Source organism: Oncorhynchus keta, chromosome 2 (genome assembly GCF_023373465.1).
Source record: "Oncorhynchus keta strain PuntledgeMale-10-30-2019 chromosome 2, Oket_V2, whole genome shotgun sequence".
NCBI classification, from domain to species: domain Eukaryota; kingdom Metazoa; phylum Chordata; class Actinopteri; order Salmoniformes; family Salmonidae; genus Oncorhynchus; species Oncorhynchus keta.
Window position 1 is genome coordinate 55356271 of NC_068422.1, and position 20483 is coordinate 55376753.

The window sequence follows — 20483 nt, forward strand, 5'->3', positions numbered from 1 at the left end:
GCGGAGCTGTAGTCGATGACAGCATTCTCACATAGGTATTCCTCTTGTCCAGATGGGTTAGGGCAGTGTGCAGTGTGGTTGAGATTGCATCGTCTGTGGACCTATTTGGGCGGTAAGCAAATTGGAGTGGGTCTAGGGTGTCAGGTAGGGTGGAGGTGATATGGTCCTTGACTAGTCTCTCAAAGCACTTCATGATGACGGAAGTGAGTGCTACGGGGCGGTAGTCGTTTAGCTCAGTTACCTTAGCTTTCTTGGGAACAGGAACAATGGTGGCCCTCTTGAAGCATGTGGGAACAGCAGACTGGGTTAGGGATTGATTGAATATGTCCGTAAACACACCAGCCAGCTGGTCTGCGCATGCTCTGAGGGCGCGGCTGGGGATGCCGTCTGGGCCTGCAGCCTTGCGAGGGTTAACACATTTAAATGTTTTACTCACCTCGGCTGAAGTGAAGGAGAGGCCGCATGTTTTGGTTTCAGTGCCAATGTATTGTCCTCAAAGCAGGCAAAAAAGTTATTTAGTCTGCCTGGGAGCAAGACATCCTGGTCCGTGACGGGGCTGGTTTTCTTTTTGTAATCCGTGATTGACTGTAGACCCTGCCACATACCTCTTCTGTCTGAGCCGTTGAATTGAGATTCTACTTTGTCTCTATACTGACGCTTAGCTTGTTTGATTGCCTTGCGGAGGGAATAGCTACACTGTTTGTATTCGGTCATGTTTCCGGTCACCTTGCCCTGATTAAAAGCAGTGGTTCGCGCTTTCAGTTTCACGCGAATGCTGCCATCAATCCACGGTTTCTGGTTTGGGAATGTTTTAATCGTTGCTATGGGAACGACATCTTCAACGCACATTCTAATGAACTCGCACACCGAATCAGCGTATTCGTCAATGTTGTTGTCTGATGCAATACGAAACATATCCCAGTCCACGTGATGGAAGCAGTCTTGAAGTGTGGAATCAGATTGGTCGGACCAGCGTTGGACAGACCTCAGCGTGGGAGCTTCTTGTTTTAGTTGCTGTCTGTAGGCAGGGATCCAAGGTTTTGTCAGCCCTGGTTGCTCAATCGATATGCTAATACAATTTAGGGAGTCTTGTTTTCAGATTAGCCTTGTTAACATCCCCAGCTACAATGAATGCAGCCTCAGGATGTATGGATTCCAGTTTGCAAAGAGTCAAATAAAGTTTGTTCAGAGCCATTGATGTGTCTGCTTGGGGGGGATTATTTACGGCTGTGATTATAATTGAATAGAATTCCCTCGGTAGGTAATGCGGTCGACATTTGATTGTTAGGAATTCTAAATCAGGTGAACAGAAGGACTTGAGTTCCTGTATGTTTTTGTGACTACACCACGTCTCGTTAGCCATAAGGCATACGCCCCCGCCCCTCTTCTTACCAGAAAGATGTTTGTTTCTGTCGGCGCGATGCGTGGAGAAACCAGCTGGCTGCACCGACTCCGATAGCATCTCTCCAGTGAGCCATGTTTCCGTGAAGCAAAGAACATTACAGTCTCTGATGTCCCTCTGGAATGCTACCCTTGCTCAGATTTCATCAACCTTGTTGTCAAGAGACTGGACATTGACGAGAAGTATACTGGGGAGTGGTGCACGATGTGCCCGTCTCCGGAGTCTGACCAGAAGACCGCTTCCTTTCCCTCTTTTACGAAGTCGTTCTTTGGGTCGCCGGCTGGGATCCATTCCGTTGTCCTGGTTGAAAGGCAAAACACAGGATCCGCTTCGTGAACGTCATAATCTTTGTCGTACTGATGGTGAGTTGACGCTGCTCTTATATTCAGTAGTTCTTCTCGACTGTCTGTAATGAAACCTAAGATGACCTGGGGTACTAATGTAAGAAATAACACGTAAGAAAACAAAAAACTGCATAGTTTCCTAGGAGCGCGAAGCGAGGCGGCCATCTCTGTCGGCGCCGGAAGACTGTCACCGCAGTGAGGGTCTGGCTATCGACCCGAATTCTGCCACTCCTCCTGCCCTGTCGGTCGCTGGATCTGCGGTTTGTGGGGCCATTTAAAGTCCTGAGGAGAGTGAACAAGGTATGTTACAGGTTACAGCTTCCCCCCGATTACCGCATCAACCCCTCGTTCCATATGTCTCTCCTCAGGCCGGTGGTGGCTGGCCCGCTCCAGGAGTCTGAGGTGCGGGATGTTCCTCCGCCCCCTCTGGACATCGAGGGGGCCCCGGCGTACTCCGTTCGTTCCATACTGGATTTGAGATGTCGGGCGAGGGGCTTTCAGTACCTCGTGGACTGGGAGGGCTATGGTTCGGAGGAGAGATACTGGGTCCCGGTGGCGAACGTGTTGGATCCTTGTATGCTGCCAGATTTCCACCGTCTCCATCCGGATCGGCCTGTGCCTCGCCCTCCGGGTCGCCCCCGAGGTCGGTGCCGACGTGAGGCAGGGAGGGTGGGGTACTGTCACGACTTCCGCCGATGTCGGTCCCTCTCCTTGTTCGGGTGGTGTTGTGCATTCGACGTCACCGACCTTATAGCCCTTACTGATCCGTTTTTCATTTTCCATTGGTTTTGTCTTGTCTTCCTTCACACCTGGTTCCACAATCCCATCAATTACATGTTGTGTATTTAACCCTCTGTTTCCCCTCATGTCCTTGTCAGAGATCGTTTGATTGTATGTGATGTGCAAATATTATGTTGTTGTGCGACGGGTTTTGTACTTTAGTTATTTTGTATATTTAGTTTTTTTAAAGTTTATTCAGCACTTGTTAAATGATTCTGTTTATATTCTGCGCCTGATTTCCCTGCCACCAACACGCACCTTTTACAGATTATGTGAAGATTGATTGTTTTTTATAAGATAAGTTTGATGCTAGCTAGCAACTTACCTTGGCTCCTTGCAGCCACAAGTTCCTTTTTACGCTGCACTCGCGTAATAGGTGGTCAGCCTGCCACACAGTTTCCTCGTGGATTGCAATGTATTCGGCCATAATCGGCGTGCAAAAATGCAGATTTCCGATTGTTATGAAAACTTGAAGTTGGCCCTAATTAATCGCCCATGTCGATCGGCCATCGGTCGACCTCTAGTAGTGTCCAGATGGAAGTCACTCCTCAGTAAAAGGGCCATGACAGCCCGCTTGGAGTTTGCCAAAAGGCACCTAAAGACTCTCAAACCATGAGAAACAAGATTGGTCTGGTCTGGTCTGGTCTGATGAAATCAAGACCGAACTCTTTGATCTGAATGCCAAGCGTCAGGTCTAGAGGAAACCTGGCACCATCTCTACGGTGAAGCATGGTGGTGTCATCATCATGCTGTGAGGATGTTTTTCAGCGGCAGGGACTGGGAGACTAGTCAGGATCGAGGGAAAGATGAACAGAGCAAAGGTACAAAGAGAGATCCTTGATGAAAACCTGCTCCAGAGCTCTCAGGATCTCAGACTGGGGCTAAGGTTCACCTTCCAACAGGACAACAACCCTAAGCACACAGCCAAGACAACGCAGGAGTGGCTTCTGGACAAGTCTCTGAATGTCCTTGAGTGGCCCAACCAGAGCCCCGGACTTGAACCCGATTGATTATCTCTGGAGAGACCTGAAAATAGTGGTGCAGCGACACTCCCCGTCCAACCTGACAGAGCTTGAGAGGATCTACAGAGAAGAATGGGAGGAACTCCCCAAATGCAGTTGTGTCAAGCTTGTAGAGTCATACCCAAGAAGACTCAAGGCTGTAATCGCTTCCGAAGGTGCTTCAACAAAGTACTAAGTAAAGGGTCTGTATACTTATGTACATGCAATATTTCTGCAGTTTTTTTTTATACATTTGCAAACATGTCTAAAAGCCTGTTTTTGCTTCATCATAATGGAGTATTGTTTGTAGATTGATAAGGCTGTAACTGAACAAAATGTTGAAAAAGTCAAGAGGTCTGAATACTTTCCGAATGCACTGTATATGAGTGCATTCTAAGGGAAAGAATGCCCTCATGCCAGGGAATCTTCTACTCAACCTCAACTACCTCAGTGTGTGCTGTATTACACCTGTGTGCTGTATTACATCAGATGGCTAACATCTTCCTGTTGTGTGTAAGAGAGCACACCGGTCTCTTGAGCAGCAATATATCACTATTAACAGTCTGCAGTCACATGCAGTGTTCCATAGGGGTCAGTGTTGGAGCCTTTTTAATCTATATTCTTTCGATTGCAGTCACATACAGTGTGTCGCCCACATACAGTGTGTTGCTGAGTTACAGTAGTTCACTTCATTTTTGTGTTGTTTTGTATCCATTTTCTTATAAATATAAATTATTACTGTCTTATATGTAAAACAGAATCCCACAATTTGATGTGTACACTTCTTCACGTGATTTCCTGCTTCTTAATAAAACCTAATTGAAACGAAACTGCCAGAGAGGCAGTTTTTACATTATGAAATTGACAACTAACGTGTGCTTGGCACTTATGCTGATTTATAAAATATATATAATCCACCCAGTCTTTAATTGACTTCAAGCCATGAAAAAGTCAAATTCTAACAAAAGGAAAGAATAATTAATCCCGCACAAAGATTGTGACCTTCGGTTATGTAGTAGAGGAACATGTTTGTTTCAGGTCGTGTATTCTGTTGTACTATTTTCGTCCCCCGTGTTTGAGGCAGTTTGGTTGTGAGCACCCAGTTTTGCGTTTAAGTGCATTAAAGAGCACAGCATTGCACTCTCTGTTTCCTGCGTCTGACTCCACACCCACGACACCTTTTTTTTTACTGTAGATGTTGATTTCCTTTAACCAATGCTGGTTTACTGTTTCATATGATTGAAAACCAAGCCCTGTGTAGGCTACCTTTATTTTAGGCCTATCATGTCGGTCTCCTTTCTTCAGCTGTCATCAGTAATAACACCTCTAAATATGCGGTGAAATTAAGTGCTCAGTCATTCCCATTAGACAAATATATAACATTAAATTAGACAGCATAACAAGCTGCTAAAGCCCCACCCCCCAACTACAATAACAAATAGACAAACATTTAGTATTGATACAGTTGTAACATCCATCGAGTGGTGAAACTGTACCTGACCTCCAGGAACGTAGGTTTCTGTGTTTTCAATTGCAGTCTAGACCCTGCGATCTGTTCTGAGCTGTCATACGCTTGGCCCCTTCTTACCTTCTACTCCGGCTTAATTCGTCTTTTAAGCAACATACGACTGTATCTTCTTCCGCGCCACCCATATTGGTTTTATAGTGCATGAAGAAGAGAGATGGACAGACGGGGTGTTCCTGCTATGTGGCAGGATTATGATGACTTGCGGTCTCTGCCTGCTGGGATGTCATGACATTTCAGAGAGTGGAATTACATCTGCGAGGCAGGTCCATTCTTTGCTCTAAGCCCTGCTCGCATGTAATAGCAGGTACCGATTAGCAGGTATAATATGATATTGTTGCCATCTAATGCACATTGAAATGTAATAAATCAACACTGCAGAGCTCTCCCTATCCTCTGTCGTGCCTTGATTGTATTACTGTTCATGATATCTGGAGATGTGCATGTACACCCTGGCCCATCTACTGTTGCTAGCACCAATTCTGACTTGTGCTCTGATATCTGTTTCACTGATTTCTGCTCTCGTAAAAACCTGGGTTTTCTGCACGTTATACTAGAAGCTTATTACCTAAAATGGAGAAATTGAAGGTGTGGATTCATAGCTCCAATCAAGATGTTTCGGTCATTTCTGAGACGTGGTTAAGAGAGTGTTTTGCATACTAATGTTAACCTTTCTGGTTATAAACTTTTTCCGGCAAGACAGATCTTCCAAAGGTGGGGAGTGACAATCTTTACCAAGGATCACCTTCAGTGCTCGGTTGTCTCCACAAAGTCTGTCACCAAACAATTTGTTCTGCTAGTTTTAAACATTAAACTTTCAAATAGCTCTTCATTGTCTGTTGCTGGGTGTTATCGTCCTCCATCAACACCGGCCTGTACCCTACCTGCCCTAAGCTCTCTCCTGGCCCCTTACACAAAGTCAGAATTTTTCCTGCTAGGTGACCTAAACTGGGACATGCTTATACCACTTGACCAAGTCCTATAGAAATGGGACTCCCTAAATCTTTCTCAGATTTGTACCAGTCTCACAAGGTATGACTCCAAACACCCAGAAAAGGCTACTCTCATCGATGTTATCCTCACAAATAATCCTGATAGGTATCAGTCTGGTGTTTTCTGTAATGACCTTAGTGATCACTGTTTTACAGCCTCTATTTGTAATGGCTGCTCAGTGAAATCACCTGTCCTGATTTGTCATAGATGCTTGCTAAAAAACTTTAATGAGCAAGCCATCTATCCTTCATGATCTGGCCTCAGTAAATTGGTACAGAATCAGCTTGATCCCTGTCTCTGTCGAAGACGCTTGGACCTTCTTTTTGATACAGTATTTTCAGTGGTATTGTTAACAAACAAGCCCCTATAAAGAAAATGAGAATTAAAAACAGGTTCAGCCCCTAGTTTGACTGTGGTCTAACCCCAAGAAGTTCTGGAAAACGGTTAACCTCATAGTCCGCCCCATCTTAATGTTGATGATGTGGTTGTTTCTGACGCACTTCATGCGGTCAGGCTATTTGACTACAGCCTCAAGCTCATTACCATAACGACTAACGTTAGCGATTTCTAAAAATCGCAAATGAAATGAAATAAATATGCCTGCTCTCAAGCTTATCCTTTTTTCTTAACAATCATGTCGTCTCAGATTTTCAAAATATGCTTTAGAACCAGAGAAAATCAATAATTTGTGTAAGAGTGGTGATAGCTAGACTTTAGCATTTAGTGCGTTAGCATTTAGCACGCAACATATTCACAATTTAAAACCAGCAAAGGGATCAAATAAAATAATTTACCTTTGAAGAACTTCAGATGTTTCAATGAGGAGACTCTCAGTTACATAGCAGATGTCCAGTTTTTCCTGAAAGATTCTTGTGTAGGACACATCGTTCTTCGTTTGTTACTATGCATTTGGCTACAGAGCGAAACTAACCGAAAATTCAGTCACCTACAAGTCTATAGAGAAGAAAGTTAGAAGAAAGAGAGAAGTTAGAGAGCACTCTTAAATTTACACAGGACACTGGATAAGACAGGAGAAATACTCCAGATAGAACAGACTGACCCTAGCCCCGACAAATAACCCAACTTTTTTCCGAACTTAACTCCATAATATCGACTGAAACATGGAAAACGTTGTTTTAATCAATCCTCAAGGTGTTTTGTCATATATCTCTTCATTGAAATGGCAGTCCTAGAAGCCTTCTTTGTTCTCTGATTCGGATGGAAAAATACTGGTAGCTGGTTTTTGCGCACAGCAATTTCCACGCAGACACCGTGCGGGACACTTGGCAATTGTAGTCTCTTATGGTCAATCTTCCAATGATATGCCTACAAATACGTCACAATGCTGCAGACACCTTGGGGAAACACTAGAAAGTGTCCGTTCATTCCTGTCGCATTCACAGCCATATAAGGCGATCATGGAAAACGTACCTTCAGAAATCCTGTTCATTTCCTGGTCGCTCAAACATCTTGGTTTTGCCTGAAGCTTTTGTTATAAGGCACTCACAGTGAAAATCTTTGCAGTTCTGGAAACGTAAGAGTGTCTTCTTTCCAAAACTATCAATTCCAAGCATAGTCGAGCATCTAGAACTGGAGTAATATGATCACATTTTTTGGTTCTAGTCAAGATTCGTGACAAAATATTGCGCTTAAAATGGGCACGTCTTTTTATCCAAAAATGAAATAATGCCCCTAGTGGACTAACAGGTTAAAGACCTGGAGAATAAACGCTCCTTCTCACAGCTACCCATGTCCCTTAATGTTGATGATGTGGTTGTTTCTGACAAGAAGCACTTCATTAAGTCAGGGTTCCACTTCATTAAGTCAGGATTCCTATTTGACTCAGCCATGCCTCCTTGCCCGTCCAACATTTCCTTATCTCCCACCCCTTCTAATGCGACTAGCCCCGATTCGCCTCCCTCTTTTCCCCCTTGCCCCGCTACAAAGTTTCTCCCTGCAGGTGGTCACCGAGTCCAACGTGCTAAAGGAGCTCCTTAAACTTGACCCCCAAAAACATCTGGGTAAGATGGTTTAGGAGGGCCAAGCACGACCCTTTCTTCTTTAAGTTTGCTGCCCCTATAATCGCCAAGCCTATCTCTGACCTTTTTAGTTAGTTTTTTTAACCCGTCTCTCCTTTCTGGGGAGATTCCCTAGGAATCTTTGTGTTGTCCAGAATTTATGCACAACTTTTGCTTGGAAGGCAGCCATTTTGCCTTGTTTATCAAAAGTGAGTAAGAGTATGACTGTGGCTGTGAGTAGGTCCGGAGACATGTTGGGCAAACCCCACTGAGTCGATGATCGCTTCGAAAGCCTTTTGGAGTGGGTCTGTGGACTGCTCCATGTGAATATTAGTCACCAATAATGTCAATATTATCTGCCATGACTACAAGGTCCGATAGGAATTCAGGAAAAAGTTATGAACGCTGTATATGACCCAGGAGGCCTGTAAACAGTAGCTATACAAATTTATTGAGTAGGCTGCATAGATTTCATGAATAGAAGCTCAAAAGACGAAAACGTAAATGTTTTCAACACCTCCGCCTTTGCGGGATCCGCGGGGGATATGGTCACTAGTGTAACCAGGAGGTGAGGCCTCATTTAACATAGTAAATTCATCAGGCTTAAGCCATGTTTCAGTCAGGCCAATCACATCAAAATTTTGATTGACTATAACTGCCTTGGAAGTGAGATCTAACATTAAGTAGCTCTATTTTTAGATGTAAGGTATCACAATCTCTTTCAATAATGGCAGGAATGGAGGAGGTCTTTATTCCATTGAGACTGCTAAGGCGAACACTGCCATGTCTAGTTTTGACCAAACTAAGTCGAGGCACAACACGGTCTCAATGGGGATAGCTGAGCTGACTACACTGACTGTGCTAGTGGTAGACTCCACTAAGCTGGCAGGCTGGCTAACCGCCTGCTGCTTGGCCTGTACCCTATCTCATTTTGGAGCTAGTGGAGTTAGAGCCCTGTCTATGTTTGTAGATAAGATGAGAAGCACCCCTCCAGCTAGGATGGAGTCCGTTACTCCTCAACAGGCCAGGCCTGGTCCTGTTGGTCCTGTTTGTGGGTCAGTTTCAGAGAGAGGGCCAATTATCTACAAATTCTATCTTCTGGGAAGGGCAGAAAACCGTTTTCAACCAGCAATTGAGTTGTGAGACTGCTGTAGAGCTCATCACTCCCCCTAACTGGGAGGGGGCCAGAGAAAATTACACGATGCCGACACATCTTTCTAGCTGATTTACACGCTGAAGCTATGTTGCGCTTGGTGACCTCTGACGATTTCATAGTAACATCGTTGGTGCCGACGTGGATAACAATATCCCTATACTCTCCAATTTTAGCTTTAGCCAGCACCATCTTCAGATTAGCCTTAATGTCGGTAGCCCTGCACCCTGGTAAACAGTGTATGATTGCTGGATGATTCTTTTTAAGTCTAATACTGCGGGTAATGGAGTCGCCAATGACTAGGGTTTTCAATTTGTCAGAGCTAATGGTGGGAGGCTTTGGCGTCTCAGACCCCGTAACGGGAGGAGTAGAGACCATAGACGTCTCAGCCTCTGACTCCGACTTGATGTTGGCGACTCGCTGTCTGTGAATTATATATTCACAGTGTGGTAGCATATCATACTGATTTTACTAATTGCATTAGTACTTTACAAAGTTAGAGGTGCTCTATTTGATAGATTCCCCCGCTCCCCCTACCTCAGTATTCTAGTGGGGAGACCTGTGGTCAACCTACCCCTGCCCCCCCTCGCCATCACGTACTTCTTAGTGGGAGACCTTCCCAGGCAGTAGCCTGCCTAGCTCACAAACTAGAATCAGAGCGCCCACTCCGACAAGGTTAATTAACCACAGTCCCACATAGTCACATGATATCATTGGCGTGACATGCAAATGAGCAATAGAAAACCGATTGCGCAAATATCACCGTTACAATTGTTTTGGTGCCGGTTCCCCATGCCGCCCCCGGCAAGATGCCGCCCGGGGCGGCTGCCCATGTTGCCTAATACCTAAATTCACCAATGGGCGACATATTCTAAAATGAAAACAATTTGCACATTTTCCCACCAGAGATATATTTTCATCAAATTGACTTTTGCAGATAAAAAGCTGTGCGCTATGACATAATGCACATAAAAATACCTTTTGCGGTTAAATTCCTGAATAAAAAAAAATACAAGTTAAATGGGTTTCCATCGCATTTTCAACTCTACTGATGGTTTTGTCATCAAATATTGTGGTATATAGCGAGTGTGCCCACTCTGGTATTGACACGCGTGCTCTTGCCAACAGCTCGCAGATACTGTATAGTCTACATGAGATTATTATGGACAAAAGAGCGAGTTTATTTTTATTTGTCAAATGGGCAGCCTAGCGTTCAGTGATCATGTCACCAGAATAAGACCCGTGATATTTTTCGAAAAAGAACATCAAGCTCATTTCACCACCCTGTGAAATGTGTCATCATTTATTTAGTCTGTAGCCTAAAAAACTGCATGCGTGACCTGAACTTTACTTCGATATGATTGTTATTATATTAATATTTGCGCATAAAAGTATTTCCACTGACATTTCAAGCATTATTGAATTTAGTTTTGTCGACATTTCATTTACCGACCAATGTTCTGTTTCCACCAAGCCTGTCGTGAATTTTTTAAATCAGAAGTATACTTTATTCGCATAAAAAGGTTGGATGGAAACCTGGTTAGTGACTATGACTGCCATGTGGGTATACTGTTTAAAAATTATGGGCATTCATGATTCTTTCTCCCTCCATTCTTCTTCAGCGTCCAAGCTGTCGATGGGCAAACAGGAGGCTTTTGAGATCTTCAGGAGAGACCATGAAGACCGGCTGACCATCGAGGACAACAAGGCCCTGCTCAAACAGAGGTCAGAGGGCAAGGGGAGGCCTTGTTGGGAACGTCAATTTCAGTTTACCAGTTGTTCCTAGTTTTTAATCTGAAAGTTTGCTACGGTTGATAAACCCTGAAAATAGATCGATAGCACTTGAACAGACTTTGAACTTATCCTATGTGCATAGAAATTGATAGTAACTTTATTTGTCCTCTTGTGAACTGAGTTGTACCTCTGTGAAACGTGAGAAATATTTTGAGTGTACCAGGATAACAGTAACCAAACTAATTTGCAGAATGTTGCTGGGTAGCGTGCTCAAGGACAGTTTAGGTCTGTACAAAACAGAGCAATATGCTTTTGGAGATGTTTTGCTGTCTGTCCACTCTGTTTGGGGTCATTGGGTCAGGATATACTCCCCTCCATATGTATTTTGACAGTGAAGCTAACATTTTTATTTTGGCTCTATACTTCAGCATTTTATGTTCGAGATGTATCAAATTAGTCAATAGTACAGAATGTCACCTTTAATTTAAGGGTATTTTCATACAAATCTGTTTTACGATTTAGAAATGAAAGCACTTTATGTATCTAGCCCCCCATTTGAAAAGTTTGAAGTGTTTGGACAAATTGACTTATAGTCTATCAAAGTAGTCAAAAGTGTAGTATTTGGTCCCATAGTTCTTGCAAGCAATGACTACATCAAGCTTGTGACCATATGAAATTGACCAAATTAAACATTTGCTCTCAAATCCAAAATTATGCATAGAGACAAATGTAAATGTTTTGCCTCACTGTCTAAATACAGGGGGAGTGTACATGAGTTCACTCATCTTGTTGATAGACAAGGACACTGAATAGTAGGCCCATACCTCCAACGGCATATCTTTTAGTTTTTCATTTTCTCTCCTCGCCGATCCCCCATTTTTGGTACAGACATGAATTGAAGGGGAGCGGAGCCCTGTTAAATGTGATGGTAATGGCTTTCTGTGTTCTTCCCTTCACAAGCACATTCTCTCACATATAGTCAAACTCACAGACACACACGTTTGTTTTACTGTCCTTGTGGGGACCAAACAATTGATTACCATTCAAAATATTTTTTTTCCTAACCCCTAACACTAAGCCTAACTCTTAACCTAACCCTAACCTTAACCCCAAACCTAACCTTAACCGGAGACTCCAACTCCTAAACCCTAACCCTAATAGTAACCCTAAACCTAAACTAGACCTTTTCCTTATAGGGACCGGCGAAATGTCCCCACTTTGTTTTACTATCCTTATGAGGACTTCTCATGAACTATCCCTTTATCCTGACATGGCTCAGGTACAGAAAGAGAAACAGGGTTTTGCAAGAAATGTTTGCCTACTGATATCTTTGTTTCTGTGTAGGTTTGCTGAGGCTAAAGCATATGGGGAGGAGGTGAATGAAGCCAGAAACGGAGTCAGTAAGTCACATACAAGCACCATATGCTAGCACAACCTTATAGCCACTCATTAAAATATTATTCTTGTAAGTCATGACTCACCGCATACAAATTCGATGTATACGTACACTATATAAACAAAGTATGGACACCCCTTCAAATGATAGGATTCGGCTATTTCAGCCACACCCGTTGCTGACAGGTATTTAAAATCGAGCACACTGCCATGCAATCGCCATAGACAAACATTGGCAGTAAAATGGCCCTACTGAAGAGCTCAGTGACTTTCAATGTGACACCGTCATAGGATGCCACCTTTTCAACAAGTCAGTTCGTCAAATTTGTGCCCTGCTACAGCAGCTCCGGTCAACTGTAAGTGCTGTTACTGTGAAGTGGAAACGTCTAGGAGCAACAACAGCTTGGCCACGAAGTGGTAGGCAACAGAAGCTCAAAAAATGGGAATACCGAGTGCTGAAGCGTGTAAAAATTGTCTGTCCTCCGTTGCAACACTCACTACTGAGTTCCAAACTGCCACTGGAAGGAACGTCAACACAATAACTGTTCATCGGGAGCTTCATTAATAACCTGTTATGGTATAGGGGCAGCATTTTCACTTTTGAATAAATAGCGTGCCCAATTTCAACTTCCTGCTACACATGCCAGGAATATATGATATGCATATTATTAGTAGGTGTGGATAGAAAACACTCTGAAGTTTCTAAAACTGTTTCAATCATGTCTGTGACTATAACAGAACTTATGTAGCAGGCAAAACCCTGAGGACTTACTGTTCAGATTTTATTTTTTGCCTCTGACCGTTCCTTCTGATGTCTTTGCCAAGGGATATTTGATAGGAACCATTTTACAGTTCCTACGACTTCCACTGGATGTCACCAGTCTTTGGAATTTGGTTGAGGTTAATAATTTGTGCAACGAAGAAGAAGCACATCCTGGAACAAGGTTACACTGTTGAGAGTTGCGCAAGACGAAAAAAAAGGATAGTGGTTTGTTTACTTGCTGTATTGAATACAGATTGCCCGTCTACAATTTGTTCAATTATAAACGTTTAAAAATACCTAAAGTTGTATTACAAAAGTAGTTTGAAATATTTTGGCAAAGTTTATAGGCAACTTTTGAAATGTTTTGTGTTTTGGTAAGCAGTTTTTTTCTGGATAAATGGATGGAATTAATCGGAAGAAATGGACCAATTGTGATGTTTATGGGACATATTGGAGTGCCAAAAAAAGAAGATCAAAGGTAATGCATGTTTTATTTCAGCGTTTTGTGTAGCGCCTGCAGGTTTGAAATATGCTACCCTCTTTATTGACATTGTGCTATCATCAGATAATAGCTTCTTAATGCTTTCACTGAAAGCTTTTTAAAATCTGACATTTTGGCTGGATTCACAACGAGTGTAGCTTTAATTGAGTATCTTACATGTGTGATATAATACATTTTTGATTTTATATCATTATTTGAATTTGCCGCACTGCAAGCGTCCCCTATACCATAACAAGTTAAATGGGTTTCCATGGCCGAGCAGCCGCACAAAAGACTAAGATCAACATGTGCAATGCCAAGCATCGGCTCAGTGGTATAAAGCTGGCCTCCATTAACCTCTGGAGCAGTGGGTTCGCATTCTCTGGATTGATTAATCAATCACGCTTCACCATCTGGCAGTCCGACGGACGAATCTGGGTTTGGCGGATGCCAAAAGCGTACCTACCTCAATGCATAGTGCCAACTGTAAAGTTTGGTAGAGGATAGTAATGTTCTGGGGCTATTTTTTCATAGTTAACGGGCTAGGCCCGTTGTTCCAGTGAAGGGAAATCTTAACGCAACATTCTCGATTACAATGACATTCTAGACCCGTGGTTCCCAAACTTTTAACATAGTCCTGTACCCCTTTAAACCTCCATTCAACCTCCAGCTGCCAAACTGTAACGTTTGTAGAGGGGATACACCACATAAAAATGTGATTCACATTTCTTTTCTATTTTTGTATATATATTATATATATATATTATATAATGACATATGTAATATGGTTCCCAAATTTAATATATATATATTATATATATATAATATATATATATATTATATAATATATATATATAATATATAATATATTCTTTTATATATATATATATTTATATATATATATATATATTACATATATATATATAATATATATATATATATATATATATATATATATATATATATATATATATATATACAAAAATAGAAAAGAAATGTGAATCACATTTTTATGTGGTGTATCCCTGACGGCATTGTACGCGTACCCCAGTTTGGGAATACCTGTTCTAGACCATTCTGTGCTTCCAATTTTGTGGCAACAACCCCTTTCCTGTTTCAGCTGTTCACAAAGCAAGATCCATACAGAAATTGTTGGTCGAGATCGGTGTGGAATAACTTGACTGGCCTGCACAAAGCCCTGACCTCAACCCCATCAAACACCTTTGGGATGAATTGGAATGCCGACTGCGAGCCAGGCCTAATCACCCAACATTAGTGTCCGACCTCACTAATGCTCTTGTGGCTGAATGGAAGCAAGTCCCCGCAGCAATGTTCATCTATTTGAAAGCCTTCCCAGAAGAATGGAGGCTGTTACAACAGCAAAGGGGGGACCAACTCCATATTAATAACCATAATTTTGGAGTTAGATGTTTGACGAGCAGGTATCCATGTACTTTTGCTTATGTTGTGTGTTTGCCCTGATTTCATGCTCTTCCATTTGGGAATATAGCATTTTTACATAGCACTTTTATACTATTTATGATTGCCAAGTGCATCCTCACTTGCATGCTAATAGTACCGTTTTGTTGGTAGAAAGACCTTCTGTGTGTGTGTGTGTGCGTGCGTGCATCTGTGCAAGTGTGTGTGATTGCTGCCATGCATGTTTCTGAGAGGAAGTGAGTGTGTGGACTATGCTGCCTCCATAGCATATCCAGGGGTTGATGGTTCAGAGTGCATACTATAAATTGCATGCCGGAAATCGTTTTACAGTCAGTGTTTCATTGTCACCACTACCATTATCCTAATAGTAAACATGTCCCTGATGCAGGCTCGTGTAACACTGTTAATTTACCTTTACATGAACTTTCCTGGAAACCCCAAGACACTATCCATGTTACGTACCAAATGGCACCCTATTCCCTATACAGTCCACTACTTTTGACCAGAGCACTATGGGTCCCGGTTAAAAGCAGTGAATAGGGTGCCATTTGGGATGCAGCCTATGATTCCTAATAGTGAACAGAAAAAAACAGAACATTCTGCTATGGGGGCCCTGTTTCTCTGAAGTGTCCAAGTGTCGCTCAGCACATTCCAGAACTTTTCCAGGACTGGCGAGAAAGGGTGGCTCCCCTGAAGGCTGTTTTATGAGAGCTCAGTTAAGCACGCCCCTGCCTTCTCTGGGTTATGTCCCTGACAGGTAGGCTTCGGGTGCCATAAAGCTCCCTGGCACGGTCCCCGCTTTTTAATATCCATTTAATATCCATTTTCCTCTATGTAGCTGGAAAAGTACTAACAACCCTCTTTTTCAAATGGTCCTTAGCTGCACCAGATGCCAGACACCAAGTCCGGCATCTGGTGCCAAGGAATCCACCCCAAGTTTTAGAGCACTTTTCTTTCCGTAATCCCTTGGAAATGGATTACCTCAAACCTGTTCAAACAGCCACGAGCTACTGTGTGTTTTTATGACTTACTTTTGTCACAGTATAAAACATAAAACCTACTATGTGGTCTAAAACGTGTACACACAACCCTGTTCTAGAATGTTGGACCATTGGCTTTCATATTATTCAGATTCTAAACTATTCCACGTAGACATACTATTGTGGCTCGGTAGCTATGGCTGTGTAGGGTGAAGTTGCACCTGAACACTGATCTTGGGTCAGATTTGCATTTTCCCCACTAAGGGTCCAGGATGAGGGGAAGCTGATCTTAGATCTGTACCTAGGGAAACTTCACCCAGCAGTGAATTGGGCTTTACACCACACAGCCAGCAATGATTTAGGAGTGATGACCGGAAATGAAAGGGATGCCGAGTTTCAGCACCAACAGCATCCTCTTCTCCAGTATTAATGCAGTGTGATTGCCTCACATTTACAGTGCCTTCAGAAAGTATTCACACCCCTTGACGTTGTTGTGTTACAAATTGGGATTAATGTCAAAGTGTAAGAAATACCCCCAAAAAAGGAATATTGATTAGATAAGTATTCTACCCCCTGAGACAATACATGTTAGAATCACCTTTGGCCTCATGGTGAAACCCCTGAGCGGATTCCTTCCTCTCCGGTAACTGAAGAAGGACACCTGTATCTTTGTAGTGCCTGGGTGTATTGATGCACCATCCAAAGTGTAAATAATAACTTCACCATGCTCAAAGGGGTATTCAATGTCTGCTTTATTTTTATTTTTACCTACAGTATCTACCAATGGGTACCCTTCTTTACAAGGCATTGGAAATCCTCCCTGGTCATTGTTGTTGAATCGTTTTTTTAAATTTGATGCTTGATTGAGGGACCTTACAGATAATTGTATGTGTGGGGTATAGAGATGAGGTAGTCATCTCAAAAATCATGTTAAACACACAGAGTCCATGCAACTTTTTATGTGACTTGTGAAGCAAATTATTACTCCTAAATGTATTAAGGCTTGCCATAACAAAGGGGTTGAATACTTATTGACTAACGCTGAGCAATTAGTGCTTTTTGAGTTCGTTTTGGTTAGATTATTAAAAGATAATCACTGTAATAAAAAAAGAAGACAAATGCACTTTGCATTATGTGGGTTGAATACTGTAACAACACAGAATAAAACAATTAATAAAAGTCCCATGGTGTTAGTGACTGCCCATCATTTATTTAACATAATTTATTCACATTACTTTATTTTAATACAATATTTGTTTTATTTGATTACTTTATTTCAGATCTTTACCACCTTCAGTGCTCGGTTGGCTCCCCCAAGTCTGTCCCCAACCAATTTGATTTGGTGGTTTTAAGCATTTCAAATAGCTCTTTGTTGACAGTTGCTATCGTCCTCCATCAGCACCGGCTTGAACCCTACCTGCCCTAAACTCTCTCCTGGCCCCTTACACTAAGTCTGAATTTGTCCTGCTAGGTGGCCTAAACTAGGACATGCTTAATCCACCTGACCAAGTCCTAAAGCAATGGGAGAGTTCTCTTGAGAGATAATATGGTCGGCATTTGATGGTGAGGAATTCTAGGCCAGGTGAACAGAAGGACTTGAGTTATTGTATGTTGTTACAATTACACCATGAGTGGCTAAATCATGAAACATTCACCCCGCCCTTCTTCTTACCAGAGAGATGTTTGTTCCTGTCAGCGCGATGCACTGAAAATCCCATTGGCTGTACGGACTCCAACAGCATGTCCCCAGCTAGCCTGGTCTCCGTGAAAGAGAGTATGTTACAATTCCGGATATCTCTTTGGAAAGCTACTCTTGCCCTGATTTCATTGACTTTGTTAACTAGGGACTGGACATTAGCAAGTAATATACTCAGAAGTGGTGGGTGGTGTGCGTGCATCCAAAGCCTCACTAGAAGAACGCTCCGGCACCCTCTCCTCTGACGGCGTTGTTGTGGGTCTGTTTCTGGAATCAGTTCAAATGCCCTTGGTGGTGCAGACAAAGGATGCGCTTTGGGAAAGTCGTATTCCTGGTTGTAGTGCTGGTAGTCCTGGTAAGGTGACATCTCTCTGATATCCAATAGTTCTTCCCCGCTGTATGTTATGACACTTAAGGTTTTCTGGGCTAACAATGTAAGAAATAATACATTTAAAAAACGAAATACTGCACAGTTTCCTAAGGACTTGAAGCAAAGCTGTCATCTCTATCAGCGCCATCAATATGCAAACATAACACACCCACATCAAACCACACCCCCAAGTCAGGTCTCGTTTGCTTTCAGTCATGGCTACTAGCATTTCTGAAGGAGCAATCTTCAAAACGAGACCAAGTCAGGAACTGCAGTCGGCCTTTAACATAGTTTAGTTTAGTTTAGTTAGAGCATAGATGTGATCTAATTGTTAAATTGAGTTCACACACATTATGTCCGAAAGTAACTGTCGAGTGTTTCCAGATTCATATGAAATATGACCAATAATGAATTACAATATTTAAATAGTTTTTCTTCCAAGAAATGGTAATTAAGTAGTAAAAAGCAGCTTTTCTGTGTTTGAATGTTGGCGGTGCACCCCAACAACAGGAATGATGTGGGCGTATATCTTTCATAAAAAATATTAATAACAAGTTAACAGCTGATTGGCTCAGCCAATGAGCCAACCTCGCATCACACATATTTGAAAAAGTCTGTTTCAAGTTTGAGGTGGGGTTTTGGAATAGTTTTTTTTTTCTCAAATCTATGCTTTGGCCACAAATACGAGTATAGGACGAGTCAACCAAATTATTTGGGTATGAGTTAACAGAATATTAGCTTTTATATATGGGTCGTTCTACAGAAGTGGTGTACATTGGGGGTTGGAAGAAAATGTAAATGTGTTTCCTATTTCTCCCAAATTTTCTGCCAAACCTCTTCGAACACTACCATCCTGAATTATTGGCACCCTAGGAAAATATGAACAATAAAGGCTGTGAAAAAATGTAATCGTTGTTTATCAGCTGAATTCCTTACCACGCAAAATGTCTTCACAACTGAAACACATTGAAAATTTGCAATAAAGGGAGAACCATGCAGAGCAGTGATACTTCTGATTAACCTTATATTACAGGTACATTTTTGAAAGTCTATTTTCATACCAAATTTAACAAAATAGTCAAAACATGATTTTTATTTACCAGATTTTCCAAACTTTAAATTTAATTTAGAGAATTATAATCCCTATTGCTTTCAGTAAAATGTTAAATGTATAAATCAAAAAACTTGTTGATTGAATTACCTATGCATCTAATTAAATATATTGTTAGGTGTTTTAATGAGCACTTTAATTATCTTTATGTTGGCAGAATAAAGATAGGTAAAGTGATTTTGGTGTGTGTCAATCATAGAGATAATTTAAGCACTCTAGATGGTTATAACTTGTTTTATACTGAGAAAAAATATAAACGCAACATGTTTTATGAGCTGAAATAAGTGATCCTTGACAAATCACAAAAAAATCTATTTCTCTCAAATTTTGAGCACAAATTAGTTTACATCCATGTTAGTGAGCATTTCTCCTTTGCCAAGATAATACATACCAAGAAGCTGATTAAACAGCATGATCATTACACAGTTGCACCTTATGCTGTTGTCAATAAAAGGCCAGTATAATATGTGCAGTTTTGTAACGCAACACAATGCCATAGATGTCTCACAATGCCATAGATGTTTTGAGGGAGCGTGCAATTGGCATGCTAACTGCAGGAATGTCCACCAGAGCTGTTACCAGAACATTACATGTTTATTTTTCTAACATAAGCTGCCTTCAATGTCATTTTAGAGAACTTGGAAGTATGTCCAACCGGCCTCACAACCACAGACCACGGGTAACCATGTGCAACCGCTTCTAGGAGTAGTGGGTGGAGGAGTCAGGCGCAGAGAGCAGGTAGTTCAGAACGTGGATCTTTATTCCAAAGACAGTGGAAACGGACATGCCAAACACAAGGGCGCATAAAATACCCAGTCCAAACAAACAGGACTAAACTGTCCGGAAAAATAGAATCCACAAATAATCCAACACCATGAACAGAAAACAAGCCCACACAAAAGTTGGCGGGCCTAGTGCCCTTAAATAGCCCACAAACAAAACTAAACTCAAAACAGGTGTAACCAATCAGACCAACTAACAGAAACAAAAAAGGGAATCGATGGCAGCTAGTAGGCCGGCGACGACGAGCGCCGAGCGCTGCCCGAACAGGAAGAGGCACTATCTTCGGCGGGATTCGTGACACCATGCCAGTCCAGAGCCTCCACATCAAGCTTCTTCACCTGCGGTATCATCTGAGACCAGCCACCCGATTAACTTTGGGTTTGCACAACTGAAGAATTTCTGCACAAACGGTCAGAAAGTACCTCAGGGAAGCTAATCTGCGTGCTCGTCGTCCTCACCAGGGTCTTGACCTGACTGCAGTTTGGCTTTGTAAACGATTTCAGTGGGCAAAATG

At 42.2% G+C, this 20483-nt stretch overlaps 1 protein-coding gene across 3 annotated transcripts in view; it reads left to right on the plus strand.

The window, feature by feature from the left end:
- kif6 (kinesin family member 6) overlaps positions 1-20483 on the plus strand; it is a 198922-nt gene that overhangs the window by 135817 nt on the left and 42622 nt on the right. For 2 of the 3 annotated variants that reach the window (XM_035800834.2, XM_035800840.2), the window contains 2 exons: positions 10839-10941; positions 12295-12350. In XM_035800834.2, coding sequence (XP_035656727.2) covers positions 10839-10941; positions 12295-12350 — 159 coding nt within the window. Of the gene's footprint in view, positions 1-10838; positions 10942-12294; positions 12351-14709; positions 17193-20483 lie in introns of those variants that run through there. The other variant, XM_052478795.1, reaches the window with a different exon arrangement.